Here is a 27,292-nt window from a genome sequence, read left to right on the forward strand (position 1 = left end):
ATATGTGGGACTTTTTGGGAGCCTAGCCGCGTACGGGGCCCCGAAAACCAAGCACCGCCTTCAGGCTTTCTAAGGGCGTAAATTTTTGAGTTCACTTCTCACTACCTATTACAGTTTTGAAGGCCATAAAATGCCAAGATGGCACAAAACCCCCACAAATGACCCCATTTTAGAAAGTAGACACCCCAAGCTATTTGCTGAGAGGCATGTTGAGTTCATGGAATATTTTATATTTTGCCACAAGTTGCGGGAAAATTACAAACTTTTTTTTTTTTTTTTTTTTTTAACAAAGTTGTCACTAAATGATATATTGCTCATGCATGCCATGGGCATATGTGAAATGACACCCCAAAACAAATTCTGCTGCTTCTCCTGAGTACGGGGATACCACATATGTGGGACTTTTTGGGAGCCTAGCCGCGTACGGGGCCCCAAAAACCAAGCACCGCCTTCAGGCTTTCTAAGGGCGTAAATTTTTGAGTTCACTTCTCACTACCTATTACAGTTTTGAAGGCCATAAAATGCCAAGATGGCACAAAACCCCCACAAATGACCCCATTTTAGAAAGTAGACACCCCAAGCTATTTGCTGAGAGGCATGTTGAGTCCATGGAATATTTTATATTTTGCCACAAGTTGCGGGAAAATTACAAACTTTTTTTTTTTTTTTTTTTTTTTCACAAAGTTGTCACTAAATGATATATTGCTCACGCATGCCATGGGCATATGTGAAATGACACCCCAAAATAAATTCTGCTGCTTCTCCTGAGTACGGGGATACCACATATGTGGGACTTTTTGGGAGCCTAGCCGCGTACGGGGCCCCGAAAACCAAGCACCGCCTTCAGGCTTTCTAAGGGCGTTACAGTTTTGAAGGCCATAAAATGCCAAGATGGCACAAACCCCCCCCAAATGACCCCATTTTGGAAAGTAGACACCCCTAAATTTAGGGGTACACTAGTGAGACTAGGTAATAAATGGCGGGTGCCCTGAAACTATAAAAAAATAACTAACCAACCAGCGTCACCTGTAACAGTTATATGGTGATCACTGGTGAAAGGGTTAACTAGGGGGCAATTAGGGGGCTTTATGCGGTAGTATATGGGGGTCCCTGGCGCTATAAAAAGCTGCAGCGAACCTAAATACCTACCTGCCTAACTAGCGTCACCTGTGACACTAATACAGCGATCAGAAAAACGATCGCTTATTAGGCTGGGTTCACACTGGAGCGATGCGGGAACGCCACGAATGCGCGGCGGGTTCCCGCATCGCATGCCTCCCGGCGGCAGTTCACACTGCCCTATGCGAACTGCTGGGAGTGTCAGTGAAATGTTACTGACACCCCCAGATCAGTTCGCATATCGCAGTGCGATCTGCAAACTCGGATCGCATGGTGTGAACACCCATGCGATCCGATTCTGCTGCGGGCCAAAAAAAGGGTCCCGTGCGAATTTGCGGCGGGTGCGGCGAATGGCTGAACTCGAATCGCACAGAGATCGGATGTGATTTGCACTGCAGTGCGGTGCGAATCACATCCGTTCTCATAAACCGCTGCAATGTGAACCCAGCCTTAGTGACACTGGCGACGGGGGGTGATCACGGGGTTAAACCTTTATTGGGGGGGTTAGGGGGGTACCTTAGAACTAAAGGGGGCTAACCCTAACTGCCCTAACAGTTATTAGTCACAAATGACACCCGCCGGGTGATCAGGGGGTTAAACCTTTATTAGGTAATAAATGGCGGGTGCCCTGAAACTATAAAAAAATAACTAACCAACCAGCGTCACCTGTAACAGTTATATGGTGATCACTGGTGAAAGGGTTAACTAGGGGGCAATCAGGGGGCTTTATGCGGTAGTATATGGGGGTCCCTGGCGCTATAAAAAGCTGCGGCGAACCTAAATACCTACCTGCCTAACTAGCGTCACCTGTGACACTAATACGGCGATCAGAAAAATGATCGCTTATTAGGCTGGGTTCACACTGGAGCGATGCGGAAACGCCGCGAATCCGCGGCGGGTTCCCGCATCGCATGCCTCCCGGCGGCAGTTCACACTGCCCTATGCGAACTGCTGGGAGTGTCAGTGAAATGTTACTGACACCCCCAGATCAGTTCGCATATCGCAGTGCGATCTGCAAACTCGGATCGCATGGTGTGAACACCCATGTGATCCGATTCTGCTGCGGGCCAAAAAAAGGGTCCCGTGCGAATTTGCGGCGGGTGCGGCGGGTGTGGCGGGTGCGGCGGGTGCGGCGAATGGCTGAACTCGAATCGCACAGAGATTGGATGTGATTTGCACTGCAGTGCGGTGCGAATCACATTCGTTCTCATAAACCGCTGCAATGTGAACCCAGCCTTAGTGACACTGGCGACGGGGGGTGATCACGGGGTTAAACCTTTATTGGGGGGGTTAGGGGGGTACATTAGAACTAAAGGGGGCTAACTCTAACTGCCCTAACAGTTATTACAGTCACAAATGACACCAATGCAAAAAAAAAAAAAAAAATGACATTGGTGTCACTGTGACTGGGGGGCAGGGGTAATTGGGGGGGTGATCGGGGGGTAAAGGGGGGGTGTGAGTGTGCCTGGCATGTTCTACTGTGTGTGTAGAGTGTTGGTGCAACTCACTGATCCGCTCTCCTCCGTGTCGGAACGAAAAATACCGACACGGAGGAGAGAATACATCACTTCCTCTCCTGTGTTTACATTACAGGAGAGGAAGTGATGTCACCGGGGATTTCTATTCGTCGGGAGCGATCGCGAGGGGGTGGCCATGAATGATCGGGCCCCCGACCCGCGGGAGGCAAGGGACGTACATGTATGTCCTTATGCCTGCCCGTGCCATTCTACCGACGTACATCGGCGTGCGGCGGTCGGCAACTGGTTAAAAAAAAAATGGTGTCACTTTTATTCCTATTATAAGGAATGTAAACATCTCTTGTAATAGAAAAAAAGCATGACAGGACCTCTTAAATATGAGACCTGGGGTCAAAAAGACCTCAGATCTCATATTTACACTAAAATGCAATACAAAATAAAGAAATAAATACATAAATTTGTAATTTAAAAAAAAAATTGATCTTTTAAGAGCTTTGGTCAGAAGTGACGTTTTGACGTCGCTTCTGCCCTGCAATGATATGGAGATGAGTGGGGGCCATCTTCCCCTTACTCGTCTCCATACCCAGGAAGGAGAAGCATCCATTCGCCTCCACCGCTACCGCCCTCTCCCACCACTGATAAAAGTGATCTTGTGGCGAATCCCTGTCAGTGACATTTATACAGTAATCAATGCATTTTTATAGCATTGATCGCTGTATAATTGTCAGTGGTCCCAAAATGGTGTCAAAAGTGTCCGATATATCCGCCGCAATGTCAGTTTTTTTTTTTTTTTTAACATATTGGCCTAAACTGAGGAAAAAATTTGTTTTTAAAAAAAAAAATGGGATATTTATTATAGCAAAAAGTAAAACATATTGGGGGTTATTTACTAAAGGCAAATCCACTTTGCACTGCAAGTGCAAGCTAAAATGCTGTTTTTTATTTTCCTTGAATGTCCCCCTTGGATCTACAGAGACCTTACATCCAAGTGCACTTTCAGTGCAAAGTGGATTTTCCTTTAGTCAATAACCCCCATTGTGTTTTTTTTTTCAAACTTGTCACTCTTCTTTTGTTTATAGCACAAAAAATAAACACCGCAGAGATGATCAAATACCACCAAAAGAAAGCTCTATTTGTGGGGGAAAAATTATAAAAATTTCATTTGGGTACAGCGTTGCATGACCGTGCAATTGTTATTCAAATTGCGAAAACTGAAAATTGGCCTGGGTAGGAAGGGGGTGAAAAGGCCCTGTATTGAAGTGGTTAAAACCACCGATATACGTCCTCACTTTGAAGAGGAATATCGTTATGGGAGCAGCTAGCTGCCATAACCCCAGTATCCTCTTCTTCAGCCGAGCGGTCCGGTTTCCGATAATAGTGGTCTCTGTGGTGGATTCGCTGCAAGATCACTTTTATCAGTGATGGGAGTGGGCCCTCCCCCTGCTGTCCAGTGCCCTTCGCCGCTTACTGGAGCCGTTGGCATTGGCGGAGCCGATTGGATGCTTCTCCTTTCTGGGTAAGGAGACAAGTGAGGGGAAGATGGCCCCCACCCGTCTCCATACCATTGCAGGGCAGAAGCGACATCAAAATATAACTTCCGCCCATAGCTCTTAAAGGGACTTTTTTTAAAAAAAATAAAAATTTTTTTTTTTTTCAAATGACAAAATTAATTCTTTTTTTATTTAAATTTTTTTGCATTTTATTGTAAATATGAGATCTGAGGCCTTTTTGACCCCAGATTTCATATTTAAGAGGTCCTGTCATGCTTTTTTTTCTATTAAAAGGGATGTTTACTTTCCTTGTAATAGGAATAAAAGTGACACAATGTTTTTTTCTTTTTCAAAAGAACAGTGTAAAAATAAAAGGTAAAATTAAATAAGAAATAAAATAATAAAACATTTTTAAACATGCCCGTTCCGCCAAGCTCTCGTGCAGAAGCGAACGCATATGTGAGTAGCACCCCTATATGAAAACAGTGTTCACGTGAGGTATCGTTAGAGCGAGAGCAATAATTCTAGCCCTAGACCTCCTCTGTAACTCAAAACATGCAACCTGTAGACTGTTTTAAACGTCGCCTATAGAGATTTTTAAGGGTAAAAGTTTGTCGCCATTCCCCGTGCGGGCGCAATTTTGAAGCGTGATATGTTGGGTATCAATTTACTCGGCATGACATTATCTTTCACAATATAAAAAACAAATTGGGCTAACTTTACTTTTGTCTTATTTTCTAATTCAAAAAATTTATTTTTTACAAAAAAAGTGCGCTTTTAAGACTGCTGTGCAAATACGGGTTGACAAAGTAATGCAACGACCGCCATTTTATTCTCTAGGGTGTTAGAAAAAAAATTATAATGTTTGGGGGTTCTAAGTAATTTTCTAGCAAAAAAAACGTGTTTTTAGCTTGTAAACAACAAAGAAACTCGGTTCTTAAAGTGGTGTTGCCACCAAAAAATAATTTTTTTTTAAAATTCTTTAAAAAAAATGTAAAAAAAATAATTGGAGAAATTTTTTTTTTTCACCTCTAAATACCTGTTGCTAGGGAGTCCCTCGTAGTCTGCCTTCTTCCTTGCCCGGGCTGGTGACATCACTTTCCCTCGCGCTGCACAGTCACCTGGGATCTGTCACGTGTCCCAGGTGGCTGTGCGGCGTATCACAGCGCCCTGCGGGCGGAGCGGGGAATAAGGGGGGGCTTCGTTCCCCCACATCGCTGGACCCTGGGACAGGTAAGTGTCCGATTATTAAAAGTCAGCAGCTGCAGTATTTGTAGCTGCTGACTTTAAATTTTTTTTTTAGGGTGCACCCCACTTTAAGTGGTTAAGCCAGTCAGTCTGTTAAAGTGGTTGTAAATCCTTACAACCAACTTTGACCTACAGGTAAGCCTAGATTAAGGCTTACCTGTAGGTCCAAGAAATATCTCCTAAACCTATACGCCGTAGACAGCAGTGCGCAGGCGCACTGGTCAGGCCGCAGATCGCGGCGATATGCGAGTGTCGGCTCCCGTGCGCCAGCGCGGGAGTGACGTCATCGCTGCTCCGGCGAATCACATCGCCGGAGCAGCGAAACCCGGAAGTCACTCTGGGATCCATGGCAGCGGTGGACATGAAGACGGAGGACCGCTTCGGGGGGCTTCGTTCTCAGGTAAGTTATTCATAATGAGCTAGTATGCTATGCATACTAGCTCATTATGCCTTTGCCTTGCAGGGTGTTTTTTTTTTTTTTTTTAGCCTTTACTTCCTCTTTAATACATCACTGTGCCGTATTGGATATATTCTAATGAGCTCCAACTGCTGGTGAAGACTATCAGGCCTGCACCTCAGACATTACTGTGGTTACTATTTAAGGCTGGGTTCACACCGCTGCGGGGGGAGAACCGGATGTGATTCGCACAGCAAATCACATCCGATCTCCGTAGCGCTGCGAGTTCAGCCATACAGATAGTATGGCTGAACTCGCAGCGGTCCCGCAGCAAACTCGCACGGGACCCTTTTTTGGGTCCGCAACGGAATCGGATCGCATGGGGGTTCACACCATGCGATCCGATTCCTGTGCGAGTCGGCAGATCGCACTGCGATATGCCGACGGATCTGGGGGTGTCATTAACATAACATTGACACCCCCAGCCGTCCGCATAGGGCAGTGTGAACTGCCGGCGGGAGGTGAGCGATGCGGGAAAACGCCGCGGATTCGCGGCGTTCCCGCATCGCAATAGTGTGAACCCGGCCTAAAGGACCCTATTCTAGGAGGGTTGGAAGCAGTGGCGGCTGGTGATACATTTTTTTTTGGGGGGGGGGCGCAAACAAACCTCTCCAGGTCCTTACCTGTAAACGGAGCCTCCAGTCTGAGCTGTCGCTGCTCCCCTAATACCCTGATGTTTTGGGCACGTTTGTTGCATGAAAAACATGTCAAACCACATTTTACCGTGACATGCCCATTCGCACATGAAGTGGATCGTCCCTGGAATGAAGTGGATCGTCCCTGGAATGAAGTGGAGCGTCCCTGGAATGAAGTGGAGCATCCCTGCATCCCTGGAATGAAGTGGAGCGTCCCTGGAATGAAGTGGAGCGTCCCTGGAATGAAGTGGAGCGTCCCTGCATCCCTGGAATGAAGTGGAGCGTCCCTGCATCCCTGGAATGAAGTGGAGCGTCCCTGGAATGAAGTGGAGCGTCCCTGGAATGAAGTGGAGCGTCCCTGCATCCCTGGAATGAAGTGGAGCGTCCCTGGAATGAAGTGGAGCGTCCCTGGAATGAAGTGGAACATCCCTGCATCCCTGGAATGAAGTGGAGAGTCTCTGGAATGAAGTGGAGTGTCCCTGGAATGAAGTGGAATGTCCCTGCATCCCTGGAATGAAGTGGAACGTCCCTGCATCCCTGGAATGAAGTGGAGCGTCCCTGCATCCCTGGAATGAAGTGGAGCGTCCCTGGAATGAAGTGGAGCGTCCCTGGAATGAAGTGGAACATCCCTGCATCCCTGGAATGAAGTAGAGAGTCTCTGGAATGAAGTGGAGTGTCCCTGGAATGAAGTGGAACGTCCCTGCATCCCTGGAATGAAGTGGAACGTCCCTGCATCCCTGGAATGAAGTGGAACGTCCCTGCATCCCTGGAATGAAGTGGAGCGTCCCTGGCAGTGGCGACCCGTCCTCAGGGGCTGCCCCCTCCCCCAAGCTATTCACAAAAAATAAAATAAAAAATAAATAGGGATTTGTTTTTACCAAAAAACATGTAGCAGAATACATATTGGCCTAAATTTATGAAAATGTTTTATTTATTTATTTTTGTATTGGTTGTTTTATACAGAAAGTAAAAAATATCTTTTTTTTTTCATAATTGTGGCTTTTTTTTGTTTATAGCGCAAAAAATAAAAACCGCAGAGATGATCAAATACCATCAAAAGAAAGCTCTATTTGTGGGGAAAAAATCATAAAAATTTCATTTGAGTACAGTGTTGCATGACCGTGCAATTGCCAGTTAAAGCGACGCAGTGCCGAATCGCAAAAAGTGCTCTGGTCAGGAAGGGGGTAAACCCTTCCGAGGCTGTAGTGGTTAAAGTGAGTCTTTTTTTTGTGAATAGTTTGGGGGGGGGGGGGGCGGTGCCCATGCCCCCCCTATGGATGCGCCGCCACTGGTTGGAAGGTTCACAGGGTCACGGTGATGCAGTTGAGCAGGTAAATCCAAGCAGTCCTCAAGGGGACCGTGCTACTTGAGTATCCAGATTGAGGCTGCATTCACACCTGAGCGTAGCGTGTTTGAACGTTTTTACCGGCGTTTTGTCGCGCGACAACGAGCGTTTTGTCACACTACAATGCGCGACAACGAGCGTTTTGTCATACTACAACGTGCGACAACGAGCGTTTTGTTACACTACAACGCGCGACAACGAGCGTTTTATCACACTACAACGCGCGACAACGAGCGTTTTTTAACTTCGGCGTTTTTTTCCAGCCAATAGGAAAAATATTTTTCATCTGCTTATTTTTTCTTGAGCAGATACAGCGTCAAAACGCCCGTAGAAACGCTCGTTGTCGCGCTAAACGCTCGAATCGAGCGTTTCCATTAGTTTCTATGGGAATGAAAACGCCCAAATCAGCCCAATTTGCGCGACAAAAAAGGGTCCGGAATTTGTTTGAGCTTCAGGCGTAGGGCTTCAGGCGACATGGAGTGGAGATGTGAACCATCTCCATTGAGAATAATGGATTTTTTCCCCTCCAGCGTTTTGTAGCTTCAGGCGTAGGGCTACAAAACGTTCAGGTGTGAACGGGCTGTCAGGGTGTGAATAAGGTTCTGGAGGACAGTATTAGGCTGGATTCACACCTATGCAATTTTAGTGCTTTTTGCATTTTGCAGATTTGCACTACAGAACGTGTTCCATAGGAAACCATGTTAAATGGACTGTAGTGCAAATCGGCAAAATGCAAAAAAGCACCAAAACTGCATAGGTGTGAATCCAGCCTTATCAACCAGCAGCTAAAATCAAGAACACGGATCATGATCTCAATGTAGCAGGAGGAAAAATTAAAACCTGAGCCTAGAAAGTATTTTTTTTACAGAAAGAATAGTGGATCCTTGGAACAGACGTCCAGCAGATGTTATAGTAAGTGAATATAAACTTGCTTGGGACAAACATCTATTTATCTTCAGACAAAAATTTGAAGATAAATACAAAAAATAAAAAAGGGGCAGACTCGATGGATCTCTCCGTCTTTTTATTCTGCAAGTCGTATGATTCTGTCTGCCTTTACCTTTGCCTCTTTTGACCTTTGTTCAGTAAACATGCAGTGGTCTTTACAATTCCAGGATCAGTGACCAGATTCCACACTGCCTGTCCAATCTGTGAGTCAAAACTGAGCTATAAGGAGTTCTGCCTGCGGTCATGGAATTCCAGCCAATTAATGTAACCAAATGGATAGAAAAGAACAAAGCTGATTTCTTACCACCTGTATGCAACAAACTCATGTAAGTACAGCGATTTCCGTCATCAATAAGAATGAAGGTTTTGAATTTGTGCGTGAAAATGGATTTGGTGTAAAAGAATAAAATTGAGATGCATAAAACTTGTGTGCGTGTGCGTGTGTGTGTGCGTGTGTGTGTGTGTCTATCAACAGTCCATGTTTTATGGCAAGGAATGTTTGTAAAGTGAAACTAAAGTATTTGCCCTTTGTACATGTGACTATGCATGGATTTTATGCCGTTTTAGCGCTCATTTTAGACATTCCTTTTCATGCAGTTTACATACATTACCACTTGACCTCCGATTTACCTCCCCTACATAACCAGGCCATTTTTTGCTATATGGCACTGCACTACTTTAACTGACAATTGCACGGTCATGCAGCGCTGTACCTAAATACAATTGATGTCCTTTTTTTCCCCACAAATAGAGCTTTCATGGTGGTATTTGATCACCTCTATGTTTTATTTTATTATAAATACAGTGGAACCTTGGATTACGAACATAATCTGTTCCAGGAGAATGATTTTAATCCAAAGCACTCACATATCAAAGCGAGTTTCCCCATAGAAGTCAATGGAAACGAAGATAATTAGGTCCGCATTGACTTATATTGCATGCAATACCACATGTGGCCAGAGGTAGGGGGCACCGGAGAGCCTCGGAAATACTCGGGGACAGCTTGGCTGAACTCGGAAAGGCTCAAATGCAGTATTTCCGAGTGATTCCAAGTATTTCCGAACGGCTCCGAACCATTTCGAGTGTCACCGGTGGCTCCGCACCTCTGGACAAATGCAGTACTGCACAGCCCATTAGCTTGAATTCTGCTCGCTTTGCGAGACAGCACTCGCAAACCGAGTCAGATTTTTTTTTTAAAAGTTGCCTTCTTTCAAAATGCTCGTTAATCACATTACTCATTAGCCAAGGTTCCACTGTAAACAAAAAAGCCGAACAATTTAACCACTTGCCGACCAGCCACCGTCGTTATATGGTGGCAGGTCGGCACATTCCCACAAATTGCCGTAGATGTACGTCAGCTCCTTTAAGAAGCCGTAGAGGGTTTGCGCTGGCTGTATGGTGGGGGACCCGATGTGAGCGACTGCGATATCCACCAGCCACCCGCGATCATGGGAACAACAGCCAGAACGGAGATCTGTCAATGTAAACAGACAGATCCCCATTCTGACAGGGAAGTTAGAGAGACATCTTCTGTTCCTAGTGATCAGTAACAGTGATCTCTCTCCTCCTCCAGTCAGTCCAGCCCCCATACAGTTAGAAACACTCCCAGGGAACACACTTAACCCCTTGATCGCCCTCTAGTGTTAACAGTGACATTTATACAGTAATCAGTGGCTAATTTGATCTCTGATCGCTGTATAAATGTCAATGGTCCCAAAAAAAAGTGTAAAAAATTTCCAAATTGTCTGCCACAATGTTGCAGTCCTGCTAAAAATCGCAGATCACCACCATTACTAGTAAAATAATAATAATAAAAAAATTACCTAAAAATTACATAAATCTATCAGCTATTTCTGTACTAATGTCACTAGCTGGGAAGGGGTTCAAATGTAGGGAAATCAAAGGGTTAACTGTGTGCCTAGCCAGTGTTTTTGTGTACTGTATATGCTGCTTTTACTAGGGGAAGAGATGGATTTTATTCCCTGCTTTGCATGGACACAGAATCCATCCCTTCCCCCTTGTCAGAACGGAGATCTGGCTTGTTTTTACATAGGAAGATCTCCGACCTGTGCCTCTGCCTGACGATCGGCTGGTGTCAGCAGACATCCAATGCCCAGCACCCGCAGATCGACTTCTGCTGTAAATAATCACAACAGTGATCCTGGTTTTCTGCATTTTGTCTGAGGCCGCGTACACACGCGCGGACTGTTCGCCCAACTTTGTCCGTCCAACAGTTTCGGCAAACAGTCCGCTCAAACTTAGCATGGACGGACATGGCCACACACGACGGACGAACAGTTTGCTGAAACCGTGCGCGATGACGTTTCGGCACGCACGACGGATCGAAAATTTCGACGTCCAATACACTGCAATGCAACCTTCCGACGTGGAAATCCTTTCTGAGCATGCGCGAGACTTAGTTGGCCGAACAAGCCTACACACGAGCGAACAGTCCGCTGAAACCTTGTTTCAGCGGACAGTTTTTCGGAATTTCCGTAAGACCTTGTTCGGCCAACTGTCCGCTGAAACTGTCCGCTGAAGCCCCACACACGAGCGGACTGTCCGCCCAAACACTGTTCAGCGGACAAGGTTGGGCGAACAGTCCGCCCGTGTGTACGCGGCCTAAGGCCTCTTTTACACAGATTAAAAAAAAACGCATATATAAGATTACTTACACAAGCCTTACTTAATCAGTTGCTGTAGCTATACACCTTGAGCCTTTGGGGGGGTATATACAGCTACCTGCAATAAAAAAACTCCACCCAGCCAGGTGTGTCAGTGTGAGTAGTGCTGTTCAGAGGTGTGGGCACAGGAACAGGGGACCCAACACATTAAGTGGCTCCTTCGGAGGTTAGCGCCACAAAGACGGAACAAAGGGGATGTGCAGGTATTGGAGAGATGTATATTAAATGTTGTTGTGTTTTTTTTTTCTTAATTTTGCCTAGACATACACTTTGAGAATGATAAAACATTACTGTTATATAGATCATCCTACTAGTACTAGATATCTATCACATTTGATGAAAAACAGTCCTATTTTAGCCCAAAACGGGGACAGTCCTGATCGATAGTTGAGAACTATGCTATTATAATGGTCTGGATGCAGTTTTTTCCTATCATCTTGTTTATAATTTATGCCTGATGTATCTGAGTATCTCAAGATGTAATTTGGATATGAGCACAATGAAGGTAAGACAGCGGCAATGGAGAATACAACTTTAGCCTAACAATTAAGTGCAGGGGAGTTCAGGGGAGACAAGGAACATTGCTAATTATAAGAGCATTCCTCGGGTCATATTTTTTGCATTACATTTTTATATTTGTTTTGAAGGCACTATGATCAGCTGAAGGTAATGTTTGTCGGAGGTCCAAACCAAAGGAAAGATTATCACATTGAGGAAGGAGAAGAGGTAATATTGCATCTTTACTCTTAGCCCTTGTACACACGGTCGAAGATTCCGACAACCAAATCCGTCGGAGTAATTCCGACGGATTAATTCTGGAAGAAGTCCGGAAGTGATGTTGCATACACATGGTCGGACTAAGTTGTCGTAAAATCCGATTGTACATAACGGGATGACATTATTTTGTTACAACGGGACTACATTCAGGCTAGTAGCCAATAGCTTTGGTCTAGGAATTTGATCTGAGCATGTATGGCACTTTGTCCGTCGGAGTAGGCTACACATGATCGGAATATGTCCGATAGGAGCATTTTGTCGGCAATTTTTACCGGCAAGTTGGAAAGAAAACAGTCCGATGCAGACCACACACAAAACGGTCCGATAGGAAACATTCCGACGGAATCTCCGACCATGTGTACAAGGGCTTATAGTGTATTGCCATAATATATTGTATTAAATATAATACGTTTGTTTTCAAAGGAAACTATAATGGCTTTGGATCAAATACCATATTTATCGGCTTTCCCCTTGAAAATCATGTGTGTGTGTTATACGCTAATATTTTACCTAGGTTGCCTCAGAGGGGAAGGGGGCCAAACCCCACCGGATTAAACAGAACAGAAATCTGTTTACTCGGCAGCCACTGTAATTCGAAGTCCTGCCTCCTGGACCAACTCCTATGATAGATATCACATGTCCCGGCATTGGACCAGTGTTCTCTTTATCATAGAATGCAGGACTTCGTATTACAGTGGCCACCGAGTAAACAGGGGATCCCTGTTCTGAGGTTGCATTGATGGACAATGGTGAGGCTGCAGATGGACACCCCTCAAGTTGCATTAATGGGCACTGGGGAGGCTGCAGGTGGGCACTGATCGAACTGCATTGATGGGCAATGGTAAGGCTGCAGATGGGCACTGATCAGGCTGCATTGAAGGGCAATGGTAAGGCTGCAAATAGGCACTGATCAGGATCAGGTTGCAGATGGGCACTGATCAGGCTGCATTGATGGGCAATGCGAGGCTGCAGATGGGTACTGACCCTTATTTTGCTTCAAAGTTCTTTATTTAAAAAATAGGTTTCTTTCTAGAATGTGACAGGCTGGTTGTACCCAAGTCAATCGAAGGATCGACTTACGATACAGTCAGCCTGCCCTTGCATGGATTGATTCCAGTCCCTGCTGAACCATCCAAAGTTTGAAGTTCAATCCCTGTATGGCTGGCTTAAATGTCATTAAAGGAGAATTTAGCCAAAGCTGGGGATCACAGGAGTGTAGATGCAAGAGAGAGCTGCTGAGAGCATGAGTCTGCCGCTCCCACCCCCTCCACAGTTCAGCACTTCAGTGAGTGCTGGAGGGGCAGAGAAGAGAGCTGGTGACTGACAGACTGAGAGCTGAGTGCTCAGCAGACTTTGATCGTTCTGTTCTTGGTCTTGGAGCGGGCGGGGTACAGATGCAACATCAGATCGCTGCTGCATCCACCTAAGTGAGTATAAATCTTAATTTTGGTTTTAAACCCGGACTTCTCTTTTAATTCCTTTCAATTTAAATCAGATTTACTTACTTATTATAGCTACAATAAAGAAATTAAAACTCCCTTGCTGGTAGCTGTCAAATAAAAGTCCTGGGAGACAGTACAAGTGTTTTTGTTTTATTGTCTTTTTAATTGCGTGCAAAAAAATGCATAAATTAAACATTTTATACGAGGGAAATAAATAAATAAATAAAAGTAAGAAAAACAAAGAATAAAATGAAAGGAGAAGACAATTACATCTGTCCATTATTTGTCTCTTCTTTTTCTGGCCTTCCAGATAAAGGAAAGTAGTATCAGGATAGATCAATGAGTTCTTAATTTATTGTCTTGGCTATCTTGTCTATGGAGAAACTAGAAGAACCTTAAAGAACAGTATTTGTTTTCCAGTTTGATATTAACTACTTCAAGCGACTTTGTCATGAGAAAGGCCTGTGACTTCTGACCTTTTTTTGAAGGCTGGTGGCTTATTAACAACCATCCAGAGGAGCAGCTGTTACATTGAGTAGTGGTACTATAAGCAGTAATGTGTCATTGCTGCCACTGGAGGTTTGATTCAGCTGAACACCAATTTAGTTTGACCATTTGCCAACCAAGCAAAATTCAGGTCAGACAGGCAGCTCAGCCCTAGTGAGCCTCACTCTTTATGAGTGTGGAGTAGAAATACTAGAGAATGGTGACCTTTATATAGAATGGAGATGACAATTAAAAATGTCACTTGTGCATTGATAATGAATATTAATTAACTGCTTGCTGCCCGGCCACCGTCATATGACAGTGGTAAAAAATAAGAATAGTAAAAAAAAAGTGTAAAAAACAGTGCCCACCAAGGCCAATGATCAGTGCCCACCAGTGGCAGCAATCAGTGCCCACCACTGCCCAAAAGTGCCACTAATCAGTGCCCATTAACGACGCCAGTCAATTCTGGCAATCAATGGCGCCTATGAGTGCTGCACATCAATGCCCATTACTGCAGTCAATCAATGCCCATCAGGCTTGTCCATCAGTACCACTTATCCGTGCTGCCTATCAGTGCCCACCAGTGCCGCCTCTTAGTGCCCATCAGTGCCCATCAGTGCCGCCTATCAGTGCTCATCAGTGCCACATATCAGTACCCATAAGTGCGGCATATTAGTGCCTCCTCATCAGTACCACCTAATCAGTGCCAATAAGTGCCGCCTCATCAGTGCCCATAAGTGCCACCTCATCAATGCCCATCAGTTCAGCCTATCAGTGCCCATTAGTGCCACCTCATCAGCGCACATCAGTGAAGGCGAAAAACGACTTAGTTACAAAGAAATCAAAAAGGGCAAAAACTGAGGACACTCCCCGATAGTTTTTTTTTGTAAATTTTTATTTATTGACAGTTTTATCAACACACACAGTACAACACACATATACCAACCCCCCCCCCCCCCCTTAATCCCCCGTGCAGCCTTCCGACCAATACTAAATCACATTCCATATTTCCAACTATAACAAATATTACATGTCTAAGACATCCATAACAGTACCATCCAACCCGCATACAGAAAAATATCATACTCATATCACTCCCCCGCCCAGCATAGCAAACCTAAAATCAAAAACCCCAGCCCCAACACAATGGATTAATTCACAGTACCATTAGCATCTAGCCAACATTGCCACACTTTCTCAAATTTTTTAGGGCATCCCCTGCTCAAGTAAGTAGCTTTATACATTGGTAGTGATTTGTTAATTATACTTTTCCAGAATGACACCGTGGGTGGCTCTGGACTCTTCCAACACAACAGAATAGCCTTACGGGCATAGAACAAAGAAGGATAAATCATAATTCTTTGTGCCCTTCTGGGCGCCAACTCCTCCACCAGCCCGAGTAAACAGATCGCTACCGTAACAGGAATCGGCACCGAAAGCACCGTCTGTATAGTGTGTGTCACCCCCTTCCAGAATACCTGTATCTGCCGGCACCGCCAGAACACATGGTCGAAGTCAGCATGATTGTCCGGGCAGCGCCAGCACACCGCCGCATCTGTGCCATATATCCCAGCTATCCTTGCCGGGGTATAGTACACCCTGTGTAAAAGCTTAAATTGAATGAGCCTATCTCTGGCTGATACTAGCGTCTTAAATGGGTAATCCCACATATCATCCCAATCCTCCCCCCCGAAATCCGTAACCAATGCACTCCATGTGTCTCTACACTTTGTAAGCATTTTTGGCCTTTCCATAAACAGTTCTTTATAAACTGCAGAGAGGGGTTTTATCAGGTCCTCCCTTCGCAGCATGCTCTCCAGGGGAGACACACCCAGTTCCAAAGCATCAGAACCAAACTGAGTAAGGAAGGCGTGCCTCAACTGGAGGTAGCGAAAGAAATACCAATTAGGGAGGGTATATTTTTCTCTTAAGCCCCGTACACACGAGCGGACTTTTCAACATCCAAAGTCCATCAGACCGAGTCCGTCAGACTATCCGATCGTGTGTGGGCTGCAACGGACTTTAGCTTCGCAAAAGTCTGACGGACTTTAGAAATGAAGCATGCTTCAAATTTTCCCGACGGAACTCCGCCGGACCCGGTCCCCTTCGAAAAATCCGCTCGTGTGTATGCTACTCCGACGGACTAAAACCGACGCTAGGGCAGCTATTGGCTACTGGCTATGAACTTCCTTATTCGAGTCGGGTCGTACGTCATCACGTTCGAATCCGTCGGAGTTTAGTGTGATCGTGTGTGGCCAAGTCCGTTCGGCCGAAAAGTCTGTCAGAACTCCGTCGGAACTCCGGCGGAACTCCTTTGGAAGTCTGTCGGACATAAGTCCTCTCGTGTGTACGGGGCATTAGTTGATCAAACGTGTACAGCCTTGTCCCCCCCACTATATGTTTCAATTGTTTGATGCTGACTCTGGCCCAAATTACTGGATCCGGAATCGCACCAAAAGGAGACAGTCTGGGATTAAACCAGAGAGGGGTGTCCTGTGACCAGCTCCCTGCCTCTGTTTTCATCAAAGCCTGTGCCTTATCCCACGCGCGTACTGTCATTCGCATGGAGGCGGTCAAGGGTGAGGCAGTCTGTGGGCCCCTATAGACTAGATAAGACAAACTCTCATAAGACCCTAGACGGGCTGCCTCCAATACCGTCGCTGAGTCCCCAGCGTCCTTCGTCAACCAGCGCCTAACAATCACCATCTGTCCCGCTATAAAATATTTGAAAAGATCAGGTAGCGCCAATCCGCCCTGACCCCAGGGTTCCTGTAAAGTACGCAAACTTATCCTGGGATGTCCAGCGGCCCATAAAAAGGAGTTAAAAAGACTATTAACCCGTCGAAAAAAAGAACAGGGAATCCAAATCGGAGTGTTCCGCAAAAGGTAGAGAAAAACCGGCAGGATTTTCATTTTAAGTAGGTTAACCCTACCAATCAGAGACAGCGGCAGATGTTTCCATGCCTCCAGTTGTACTTTGACCCTGGTCAATAATGGTAGAAGATTAAGAGACATAAAGTCCCCCACTCGGGGTGATATATGTATCCCCAAATACTTAAACTCCTCCACCCAAGCTATGGGGACCCTGCTGGATGCAAGAGCCCTGGCACCCGAGTCAATAGCCATCACTGTGGACTTCTCCCAGTTAACTCGGAGTCCGGAGAACGTGGCAAATTTGTCAAGCACCCCGAACACCGCTTCCAATGACGGCCCTGCATCACGCAAAAAAAGAAGAATGTCGTCCGCGTAAAGTGCAATGCATTCCCGGATGCCCCCTACCTCCAACGCCCCCACTTCGGATGACCTCCTCAATGCTATGGCCAAGGGCTCTATCGCGAGTGCAAATAAAAATGGGGACAGCGGGCACCCTTGGCGCGTGCCCCTACCCACAGGAAACTGAGAGGAAACTGAGGTGCCTATCTTTATGGCCGCTTGAGGGTTACTGTATAGTAAGGAGATCCAAGTCATGAAGACGTCCCCAAAGCCCATGTGTCGTAGAACTGCCAACATATACTGCCAGTCCACAGAATTAAAGGCCTTGGCCATGTCCAGAGACCACTCCCCGATAGTTAAGTGGTTTACAAGCATAGTTTGGGACTTAATATGAATCATGTAGCCAGGAAGGTAGCAGAGCGTAATGATGTCTGGTGGGTAAACCATATTTGGGAACATACGTGTTATATTAAGACATAATGAAGTATAAACAGTTTAGTACAATAAAACTAAGGAAACATAGATTCCAAAACGTAATACAAAGTAGCAAATTGGCATAACAACGTAATGGTAACACAAAAATGACATCATAGTTTCGCCAGACACATTGATATGTGTCTTCACAGTGCTAGATATATACAGTACTATACTCTACCCAATAGGATATATAGACCACGTTTGGCACATGATTCCATCCCCAGTAGGAGTGATATAATGGAGAGAACAAAGAATTTGGGACTTTATATGAGGACATCAAAATGCACCTCCATCCCTGGCAATTAGATAATTAGGAGCAAAGTTTGGGACTTTATATGAATCACGCAGCCAGGGAGATTACACAATATAATGATGTCTGGCAAATAATACATGTTTGTGACCATTGATAATGCATAGTAACAAGGTACATACAAAATAAGGCAAAAAATTTAAAAGCTTTAATTCCGAAACATAATATATTTTATATATAATAACACATTGGTATACCCTGTTTCCCTGAAAATAAGACCTAGTGTGATGCTAGGTCTTATTTTTGGGGGGACAGGGTAGCAGCACAATGGTAACACAATAGTAGCATCATAAAATGACCAGACTCATTGATAAGTGTCCCCACAGTGATAAAAATATAATATATTCAAATTGGTAGGATCCAAAGAAAATCATAGACTAGATAGTATATGATGGTAGTACAAAGAGCATCAAACAGCTTGAAGCGTTTCGTGGCTACATTACCACTCTTCAGGAGCAGATGCAATATAAGTGTCAGGTTGAGGACGGTCTCCACAATGTCCCGGTTGCTGACTTCCCCAACCTGGATGAGGACGGATGGGTTGATCACCCCGCCGGGGAGAACCATGGAGCCCGATCCTCCCGGGGGATCTCTGTCCGGGCAGCTGACCCCCACCAGCAGCTTGTCACTGGCCATCCTCCCCCGTCCTCCTCCTCCTCCCGGCACAGACAGGCTCTGCTGTCTTCTGTATGGATCCTCCAGATAACGGGCTGAGTCACCGCGATTGGACACACACACCTGCGGAGACAGGCACTGCCTAATCCACACTGCCCGGGCTATTACCACACACCCCCTCCATTACCACCCCACCAGTCTCGGGCTCCACTGGCTGATAAGGCAGCCTCTTCTTCTTCCTCTTTATTCTCCCCTCCTCCTTGTCAGTCGCCGGGTAAGGGGATGGCGGCTGCAGCTGGCATCCATGGGCTTCATGGTTCTCCCCGACGGGGTGATCAACCCGTCAGTCCCAATCCGCAACATGAGGATGAAATTCGCCATCCTCGTCGGCCTCATCCAGGTCAGGGAAGTCAGCAACCGGGACATCGTGGAGACTGTCCTCAACCTGACACTTATATTGCATCTGCTCCTGAAGAGTGGTAGTGCAGCCACGAAACGCGTCAAACTGTTTGATGCTCTTTGTACTACCACCATATACTATCTAGTCTATGCTTTTCTTTGGATCCTACCAATTTGAATATATTATATTTTTATCATTGTGGGGACACATATCAATGAGTCTGGTCATTTTATAATGCTACTATTGTGTTACCATTGTGCTGCTATACCAATGTGTTATTATTATATATAAAATATATTATGTGCCGGAATTAAAGTTTTTCCATTTACCTTATTTTGTATGTACCTTGTTACTATGCATTAGCAATGGTCACAAACATGTATTACTTGCCAGACATCTTTATATCATGCAATCTCCCTGGCTGCATAATTCATATAAAGTCCCAAACTTTGCTTCTAATTATCTACTCAGTTACAAAATGTACTGATAGAAAAAAAGTGAAAAACATTTTTTTTTCAACATATTTGGTCTTCTTTTTTTTTTTTTGGTAAAAAATAAAAAACCCAGCAGTGACTAAATACCACCAAAAGAAAGCTCTATTTGTGTGAAGAAAATGATAAAAAATTTGTTTGGGTACAGTGTAGCATGACCGCGCAATTGTCATTCAAAGTGTGACAATGCTGAAAGCTGAAAAATGGCTTGGGCAGGAAGGGGGTGAAAGTGCCCAGTAGGCAAGTGGTTAAAGAAAGAAGACACGTGTGTGGATTTTGAATCCTGTTTGTCACTGTGCTTGTTTACAGTAGTTACTAATTTATATGCACATTTTGTATTTTGCACATTATTTTCGTTTATTTATTAATTTGGGTAGGTCTAGCACTGCACTTATTTTTTTTATTTATCTATTGACAAGGGGATGTATGTCTCCTATCAACCAGAGAAAAGTTCACAACTTGGTTATGCATAGGGATGAGCTCAGTGTTCGACTCAAATGCATGTTCGACTGTTTGGCAAATTCAGAACTTTATGAACCGTTCACACCAAATTCGTGTGGCATGAACGGCCCACAATGCACTACGCCATTGCAGTGCATTGCTGGCTCATGATTGGCCAAGTATGCACTGTGACCCCGCATGCTTGGCCAATCACATTGCCGGCAGCGAGGAGAGCCAATTATAGCTCAGGGAGGTTTAGTACACTCCCCGCACTATATAAGGCCGCCAGCACGGCGGCCTTGTGTAGTGTGTTGGCTTGCAGGGAAAGAACAAGATAGGCAGGGACAGTATCTTTTTGCTTGGGAGCCTAGCGCTGTTACAGTGGGTGTTGTGTGTCTCCTCCACAGTATACACCTGAAGCTACCCCTTGTTACTGGTGTTCTGTTTCTGTAATACAGGCATCTGCAGGAGTTAAAGTGGGTGTTGTGTGCCTCCTGCACAGTATACACCTGAAGATACCCCTTATTGCTGGTGTTGTTCTGTTGCATATCTTGCATATTAGCCTTTAAAATTAGCACTTTTGACTTCGAACGTTCGAGTCCCATAGACTTTAATAGGGTTCTAAAGTCCGTTCAAAGGTTCTGGTGCGAACCGAACCGAGGGGTGTTTGGCTCTTCCCTAGTAATGGGCCTATAATTAATAATTTTTTTGTGTATGATTCTTTAGGCCAGAGGGGAGGATGACATGCTTTTCTTTTAATATTTTTTTTGGTATTATTTTCTATTAATAATTTTATTTTAAGTATACTTTAACCATTGAAGACCTTCAGACCTTTTCATCTAAATACTGTTGGTGTATGACACCCAAAATATATTTTTTCAAAATACCTTGGGCATGCCTTGTATGCTTTCACTGCTACTGTTTCCCAGCTAGGTTCTGTCAGAAGTGTTTTTATTTTATTTTTTTTTTTTATAAAAATGTTTTAGTTTAACGCCTTTATTATTAAAAGAAGGAGTATGGACAAAACTATTTTGGTCATACTTCTCCTATGAGCCCACTGTTGGCTGACATCACAAAGCCGGTCCAGGTTCTGAAAAGATCTCAAACATATGGTCGGTATCCACCCAGAAGCCTGGATCCGCAACTGTCTCAGCCTCTCAACGAACCGCTAAGAGCCTGAGCTAGCCTTTCCCTTCTTCTCCACAGCCTGCCACTCCAGTGAGCACTGAAGGAGAGATCCTTAGCTATGATTTTATTTAATTTTTTATTTGTTTTTACCACATGTAATGCTTTTTTTCCGATTTTGTTAGATGTGTTTGTTTCTGCAGTGTTGCAAAAAAAAAAAAATACCTACAATTATTTTATTTGCAAATTACTTTTCCGTAAAACACAATTTTAGTGTCATTTTAAATAAGACAAATCACAGAATATATTTATGTTTCCCTTTTTTTTTTATTGCCAGTTATTTTAAAACTAACACTAATCAAACTTTAAGAGGCAGATCTGCCCAGAGGCTAGGCACAAGAATGTTTCCATTTGTATTTGTGATCTAATATAGAGCCAAGTGCAGGAGATGTGGAGAGCCTCACTCTGCCCTGCCTGTAGATTTTCTAGGTAACTCTACCTTTTAGAAAACCTACTTAGCACACTCTGGATCAGCTTGGGGTGCCTTCTGGATTCTTCAAGGGTGCCTTGGCAAAATGTCTAAAAATTTCCCCAAATTGTCCAAAACTTTTTGTGGGAAAGCATACAGGTTTATAAAAATAGAATCTCTGTTCTCAAGGAGAGACACTATATTCCAGGCAAGGTAATACCTATAAAGAACAACATTAATTTCTTGTGTTACAATATGTCAGTCGTTTTCAAGCAGGATGCCATGGCCCCCTTGGGTGCCATCTGAGTTCTTCTGGGTAGACTTGGCAGAATGACTAAAAATGTGCCCAAAAAATGTCAACAAGTGCATGGGTGGATCAAACTTGCTTTTTTTGTTACACAAAGCCACAAGTTTTTATTGCGCAGCTTTACAACCTTTGGTACCAGCAGCCTAATAATCAATGATGTCATAGGTTAATAAGGTGGACGTCGGGCACCTGGTAGGGGCAAACAAGGACATCCTCATTCTTTCTGCCTGCACTGGGGTCACATTAGCTGAGTGAAGGTGAAAAACTCAGGGAGAAGAGAAACATTGGAATATTAGCCAGCGCCAGTGTGCAAAGGTATATTTGCTTTGGAAGAATAAATAACCTCTAACGTTGGGTTGTTTCTGAATTATGTAAAATAATTTTTTTTTTTTTTTTGTGTTGTGCCACAAGATTGTGTAAAATTTTTTAAAGGGTGCCTTGACTGATAAAAGTTTGACATACAATGGTCTGGATTATGAGGGTGAGTTCATAGCAGTGAAGTAAGGTGGTGTTAGGTCAGGGACCACCAAGGGGGTCCTGATTATTTGATGACTGAGGTCTTCCAGTGCCACTGACCACTAGTGTTAAAGTAAAACTTTTCAGCAAATGTAGTACAATAAGCTAAATAAATGCAGAACTACAAATTAGTAATTTATCTGAAACTGAGAAAGACAGGCATAAAGATTTTTACATTTTGGGACTGATAACTTACACATTTTGATAATTAAGTTTGCCCTGACGCTGGATTTCAGGAGAATAAAAATGAAGAATAATCGACTAATTAAATTATCCATTAAACAGTTGATTAAGACCGAAAATGTCATCTTCATATTTTGGCTGAATGGTTCTTGTGTGCTGAGAAATGAACAGAGATTAAAGATCTATTCCAGCTGACAAGTAAGATCAACCAGTGAACTTGAAACACTCTCCTGAAAATAGCGCAGCTGTGCTTAACTCATTCACTACAATTTTATGCAGTTTTGCATTTTTTTGCATACGTTTTTAAAAATCATTTTAGGGCTGAAGATTAGTTTCAATTCCCAAACATATTTTTACAAGCCCTGGTGCCTTACTAAAAGAAATTTCAAAACAAAATTCTGACTTTTAATGTCAGAGTCCTGTGATTAAAAGCCAGAATTCTGAGATTTCAGTCACACAGTTGTGACCTAAAATGAATCTTTTACTGAAAATTTGTGTTTGATAAACCACAAATATCATGTGACATAAAAAATTACCTACTACTCTTTTGTTCTCCAGGATCCTTGCTTTCACAAACTATACAGGAGAGCCCTGGGGCCATCCTTCAAAATGTATTAAAATTGGTAAAATCTGAATTATAAGTTTAAAAATTAGAATTTTGTTTATCCACTTCAAAACCATCTTACGTACGTAAAGTTCATTGGTTCGGAAGCTTATACCAGGCTGATGCCCAACTCCAGTATTATTTATTTTTGTACTCTGCAGGTGATTCTCTATTTGGTTTTGAGTGGTAATTAGCCACTGGATCAAGCGATCCTTTCCAAAATCTCCGGTCTCACCTGGCACTAAAGGCGGTACTTTCACTAGGTTACCATAGAGCCGATTCAGGGGACCAGATAGAGCGCATCTGAATGCCCCCTGATCATCTCTTTGGTATGCTAAACTGGAAGCAACAGATATTTTCTCACTTCATGCTTCGGTCTTTTGTTTTGAGTTATGCCGCGTACACGCGTAGCCGACTATCCGACGGACTTAGTCTGGCGGACTTCCGGCCAGACTGTCCATCGCACTTTCCGAACGGGCTACTTGCCCACACACGGCACTTTTTCAGCAGACTAATACGGCGTACTAAGTCTGCCGTACTATCCTCCCTACTTTTGAAATGAACGGAATCGCCCACACACACGGAGTAAAGTCCACTCATTTCGAGCGCGTCTCCAGGTAGGCGGGGCCCGTGAAGGAGACGTCGCTGGCCCCGCCACCTGGTATGGACTTAAAGGGGAACCCCAACGCCGAAAAAAATTGGCGTGGGGATCCCCCCAGGTCCACATCAGACCCTTGTCCGAGCACGCTACCCGACCGGCTAGGAAAGGGGGGGCGAGCGAGCGCCTACCCCTCCGAGCCGTACCAGGCCGCGTGCCCTCAACATGGGGGGGTGCCTTGGGGAAGGGGGGCCGCACGGCCCCCCCACCCCAAAGCACCTTGTCCCCATGTTGATGAGGACAAGGGCCTCTTCCCGACAACCCTGGCCGTTGGTTGTCGGGGTCTGCGGGCGGGGGGCTTATCGGAATCCGGGAGCCCCCTTTAATAAGGGGGCCCCAGATACCGGCCCCCACCCTATATGAATGAGTATGGGGTACAATGTACCCCTACCCATTCACCAATAAAAAAACACAACACACAAGATAAAATAGTTTATTGCACAGCTCGGGGGGTCTTCCGTCTTTGGGGGTCTTCTCGCCGGACTCCTCCGCTATCTTCTTCTAGCTCTTTTGCTAGCGGAGGAGCCCGGCTTTCTTCCTCGCCGCGGCCTCTTCTTCCGACTTCGGGGGTCTTGTCCCCCTCTTCGGTTCTTCTGCCGGGCCACCGCGCCTTCTTATAGCTCTTTTACAGGCGGTGGCCCGGTCTTCTGTCACCGCCGCCGCCTTCCGTTCTTCTTCTTCTTCTTCTGGAGATGTTGACTCGATGCTCTCTCCGGCCGCAATGCCAGGGACGCGCTGCGCGGCGACTTATATAGGGACAAGGGGCGGGGTCATCGGTTGATGTCACATGGGTTGATGTCACATGGGTTGATGTCACATGGCGACAGTCCCAGCATCCTCTGGGACTGTGACATCGTAAGGGGGCGGGGTCACCATGTGACATCAACCCATGTGACATCAACCGATGGCCCTGTCCCTTGTCCCTATATAAGTCGCCGCGCGTCCCTGGCATTGCGGCCGGAGAGAGCATCGAGTCAACATCTCCAGGAGAAGAAGAAGAAGAACGGAAGGCGGCGGCGGTGGCGGCGACAGAAGACCGGGCCACCGCCTGTAAAAGAGCTATAAGAAGGCGCGGTGGCCCGGCAGAAGAACCGAAGAGGGGGACAAGACCCCCGAAGTCGGAAGAAGAGGCCGCGGCGAGGAAGAAAGCCGGGCTCCTCCGCTAGCAAAAGAGCTAGAAGAAGATAGCGGAGGAGTCCGGCGAGAAGACCCCGAAGACGGAAGACCCCCGGAGCTGTGCAATAAACTATTTTATCTTGTGTGTTGTGTTTTTTTTGTACTTTATTTTACAGGTGAATGGGTAGGGGTACATTGTACCCCATACTCATTCACATAGGGTGGGGGGCCGGTATCCGGCGGCCCCTTTATTGAAGGTGGCTCCCGGATTCCGATAAGCTCCCCGCCCGCAGACCCCGACAACCAACGGCCAGGGTTGTCGGGAAGAGGCCCTTGTCCTCATCAACATGGGGACAAGGTGCTTTGGGGTGGGGGGGCCGCGCGGCCCCCCTTCCCCAAGGCACCCCCCATGTTGAGGGCACGTGGCCTGGTACGGCTCAGGAGGGGGGCCGCTTGCTCGTCCCCCCTTTCCTGGCCGGCCGGGTAGCGTGCTCGGACAAGGGTCTGATGTGGACCTAGGGGGACCCCCACGCCAATTTTTTTTGGCGTTGGGGTTCCCCTTTAAGTCCATACCAGGTGGCAGGGCCAGCGACGTCTCCTATGCGGGCCCCGCATACCTGGAGACCCGCTAAAAATGAGCAGACTTTTCCCCGGGTGGGAAAAGTCCGATCATTTCAAAAGTACGGCGGACTGGCATACACACGGCCGGATTGTCCGCCAAAATGCGAGTCCGGCGGGAAGATTGGAGTGCAAAACTACTTTCTAAGTCCGCCGTACTTTCGGGTCAAAAAAGTATGCCGGAGGACTTCAGTTTGCCGGACTTTTCCACCCGCTTGTTTGATCGTGTGTACGCGGCATTAGGGTTACTCATTCACAAGAAAAAGAGGGCCATTGTGCTGTTGAAACATTGGTGTAACCTTTTTGCTTATATGAGACTTTATTAAATCTTGCTTTGCAATCTACTTCTCGCTGTATTGGTTTTTAATTAATTGTTGGATTTTGCAAGCCATGCAACCATCCCTCACCAGGGTTAGTTAAGCATGTTGTGCAGTATGGTGGTTTGATATATTGTTAGAAATAAAAACCTGACAGAAATTGTAATTCTTTCAAATTTTACCCAAGACTAAATAACCTTTTAGGCCTAACACGCACAGCAACATGATGGGGTACAGCATGCATGGAGTGTAAATAGCTGACTAAAGGGAGCCACAGGTGCAGCGTAGAACCTCCCATTGCAATGAATGGCTTTATGCTGCTATACAAGCGTTTACGCCATGATTGGATAAACTTGCACATGAATGTGGGTATGCAGCCTTGGATGCAGAATGTCTGTGTCCAGGATAGTATTCCCTTGCGTATATGTAGTGGCCTCCCAGACCTCTAGAGGCCTGATGGTTACCCCCAGAGTCAAGGAGAGCTGGCATCCATCTTCATAGGGTTACGAAGTGGTACGTCGTAGTGGGTTACCAGGCATGGTGGGTTTAATGCAAGATGAAATGATGGATGGCAGTCACTTTTTGAATGCAAAAAAAGAGATTTATTGTCTCTTAACAGAACTGTGAGAGAGGGGGTTAGGGCCAGGTCACCCTTAGGTAGATGCAGTGACAAATAGCAGACTCCGAGACACAATAAGCAGACAGCTATACAGTTCAAAGCCTACAGCTGGATGCAACTTCTGTATTGGCAGAAACACTGTCTCCTATGGCAACTAAGATTTTAACAGTTTCCAAAGATTTCACACATAGAATTTGGCAACAGAGTATGGTTCTTCTCTTATCTCACAGATCCCAGCAGCCCACTGGATCCCCTGAGTAATTCCACAGCTAACCCGCTGTATACTCCTCAAGCGTCACCCCCGCTAACCCGCTGGGTCCCTGGCTTGGCACTTGCTGAAGCTTTCCCACTTTTTCACTGTCCCCAGCTGGTGAGAAGGCTGCTCTGGTACTACTTCAGGCTTATTCACAGTAGTCTTTGGTAACAAGGTGGATGGTCCCTTAGTGGTGACCGCTTCCCTATTATCTCCGACCACAGCTGGTTCCCCATCCGGCTGAACATCTGTAACTCGGTTGGATGCCAGTCCTGCACTCACAACCCTACACTGCCCATCCTGCTCCTGAATAGGCAGACAGGTGTCTCCGGGATAGGCCACAGGCTTCTTGTCATGTATATGCAGTAATGTTTGTCTGCCTGCTTACCTCTCTATGTGTTCTGCTTAAGAGGCCAGCCACTCTCACCTGGCTGCTTAAGTAATCTCT

At 45.5% G+C, this 27,292-nt stretch overlaps 1 protein-coding gene across 1 annotated transcript in view; it reads left to right on the forward strand.

The window, feature by feature from the left end:
- Positions 1–8,871: 8,871 nt before the first annotated feature.
- HAAO (3-hydroxyanthranilate 3,4-dioxygenase) overlaps positions 8,872–27,292 on the forward strand; it is a 94,945-nt gene continuing 76,524 nt past the window's right edge. The window contains exons 1-2 of the mRNA XM_077485676.1: positions 8,872–9,046; positions 12,052–12,130. Of these exons, the coding sequence (XP_077341802.1) occupies positions 8,964–9,046; positions 12,052–12,130 (162 nt within the window). The 5' untranslated portion in view covers positions 8,872–8,963. The remainder of the gene's footprint in view (positions 9,047–12,051; positions 12,131–27,292) is intronic.

The sequence above is a fragment of the Lithobates pipiens genome, unplaced genomic scaffold (assembly GCF_037356315.1).
Source record: "Lithobates pipiens isolate NorthernLeopardFrog02 unplaced genomic scaffold, aLitPip1_a1.2 Scaffold_18, whole genome shotgun sequence".
Classification (NCBI taxonomy): Eukaryota; Metazoa; Chordata; class Amphibia; order Anura; family Ranidae; genus Lithobates; species Lithobates pipiens.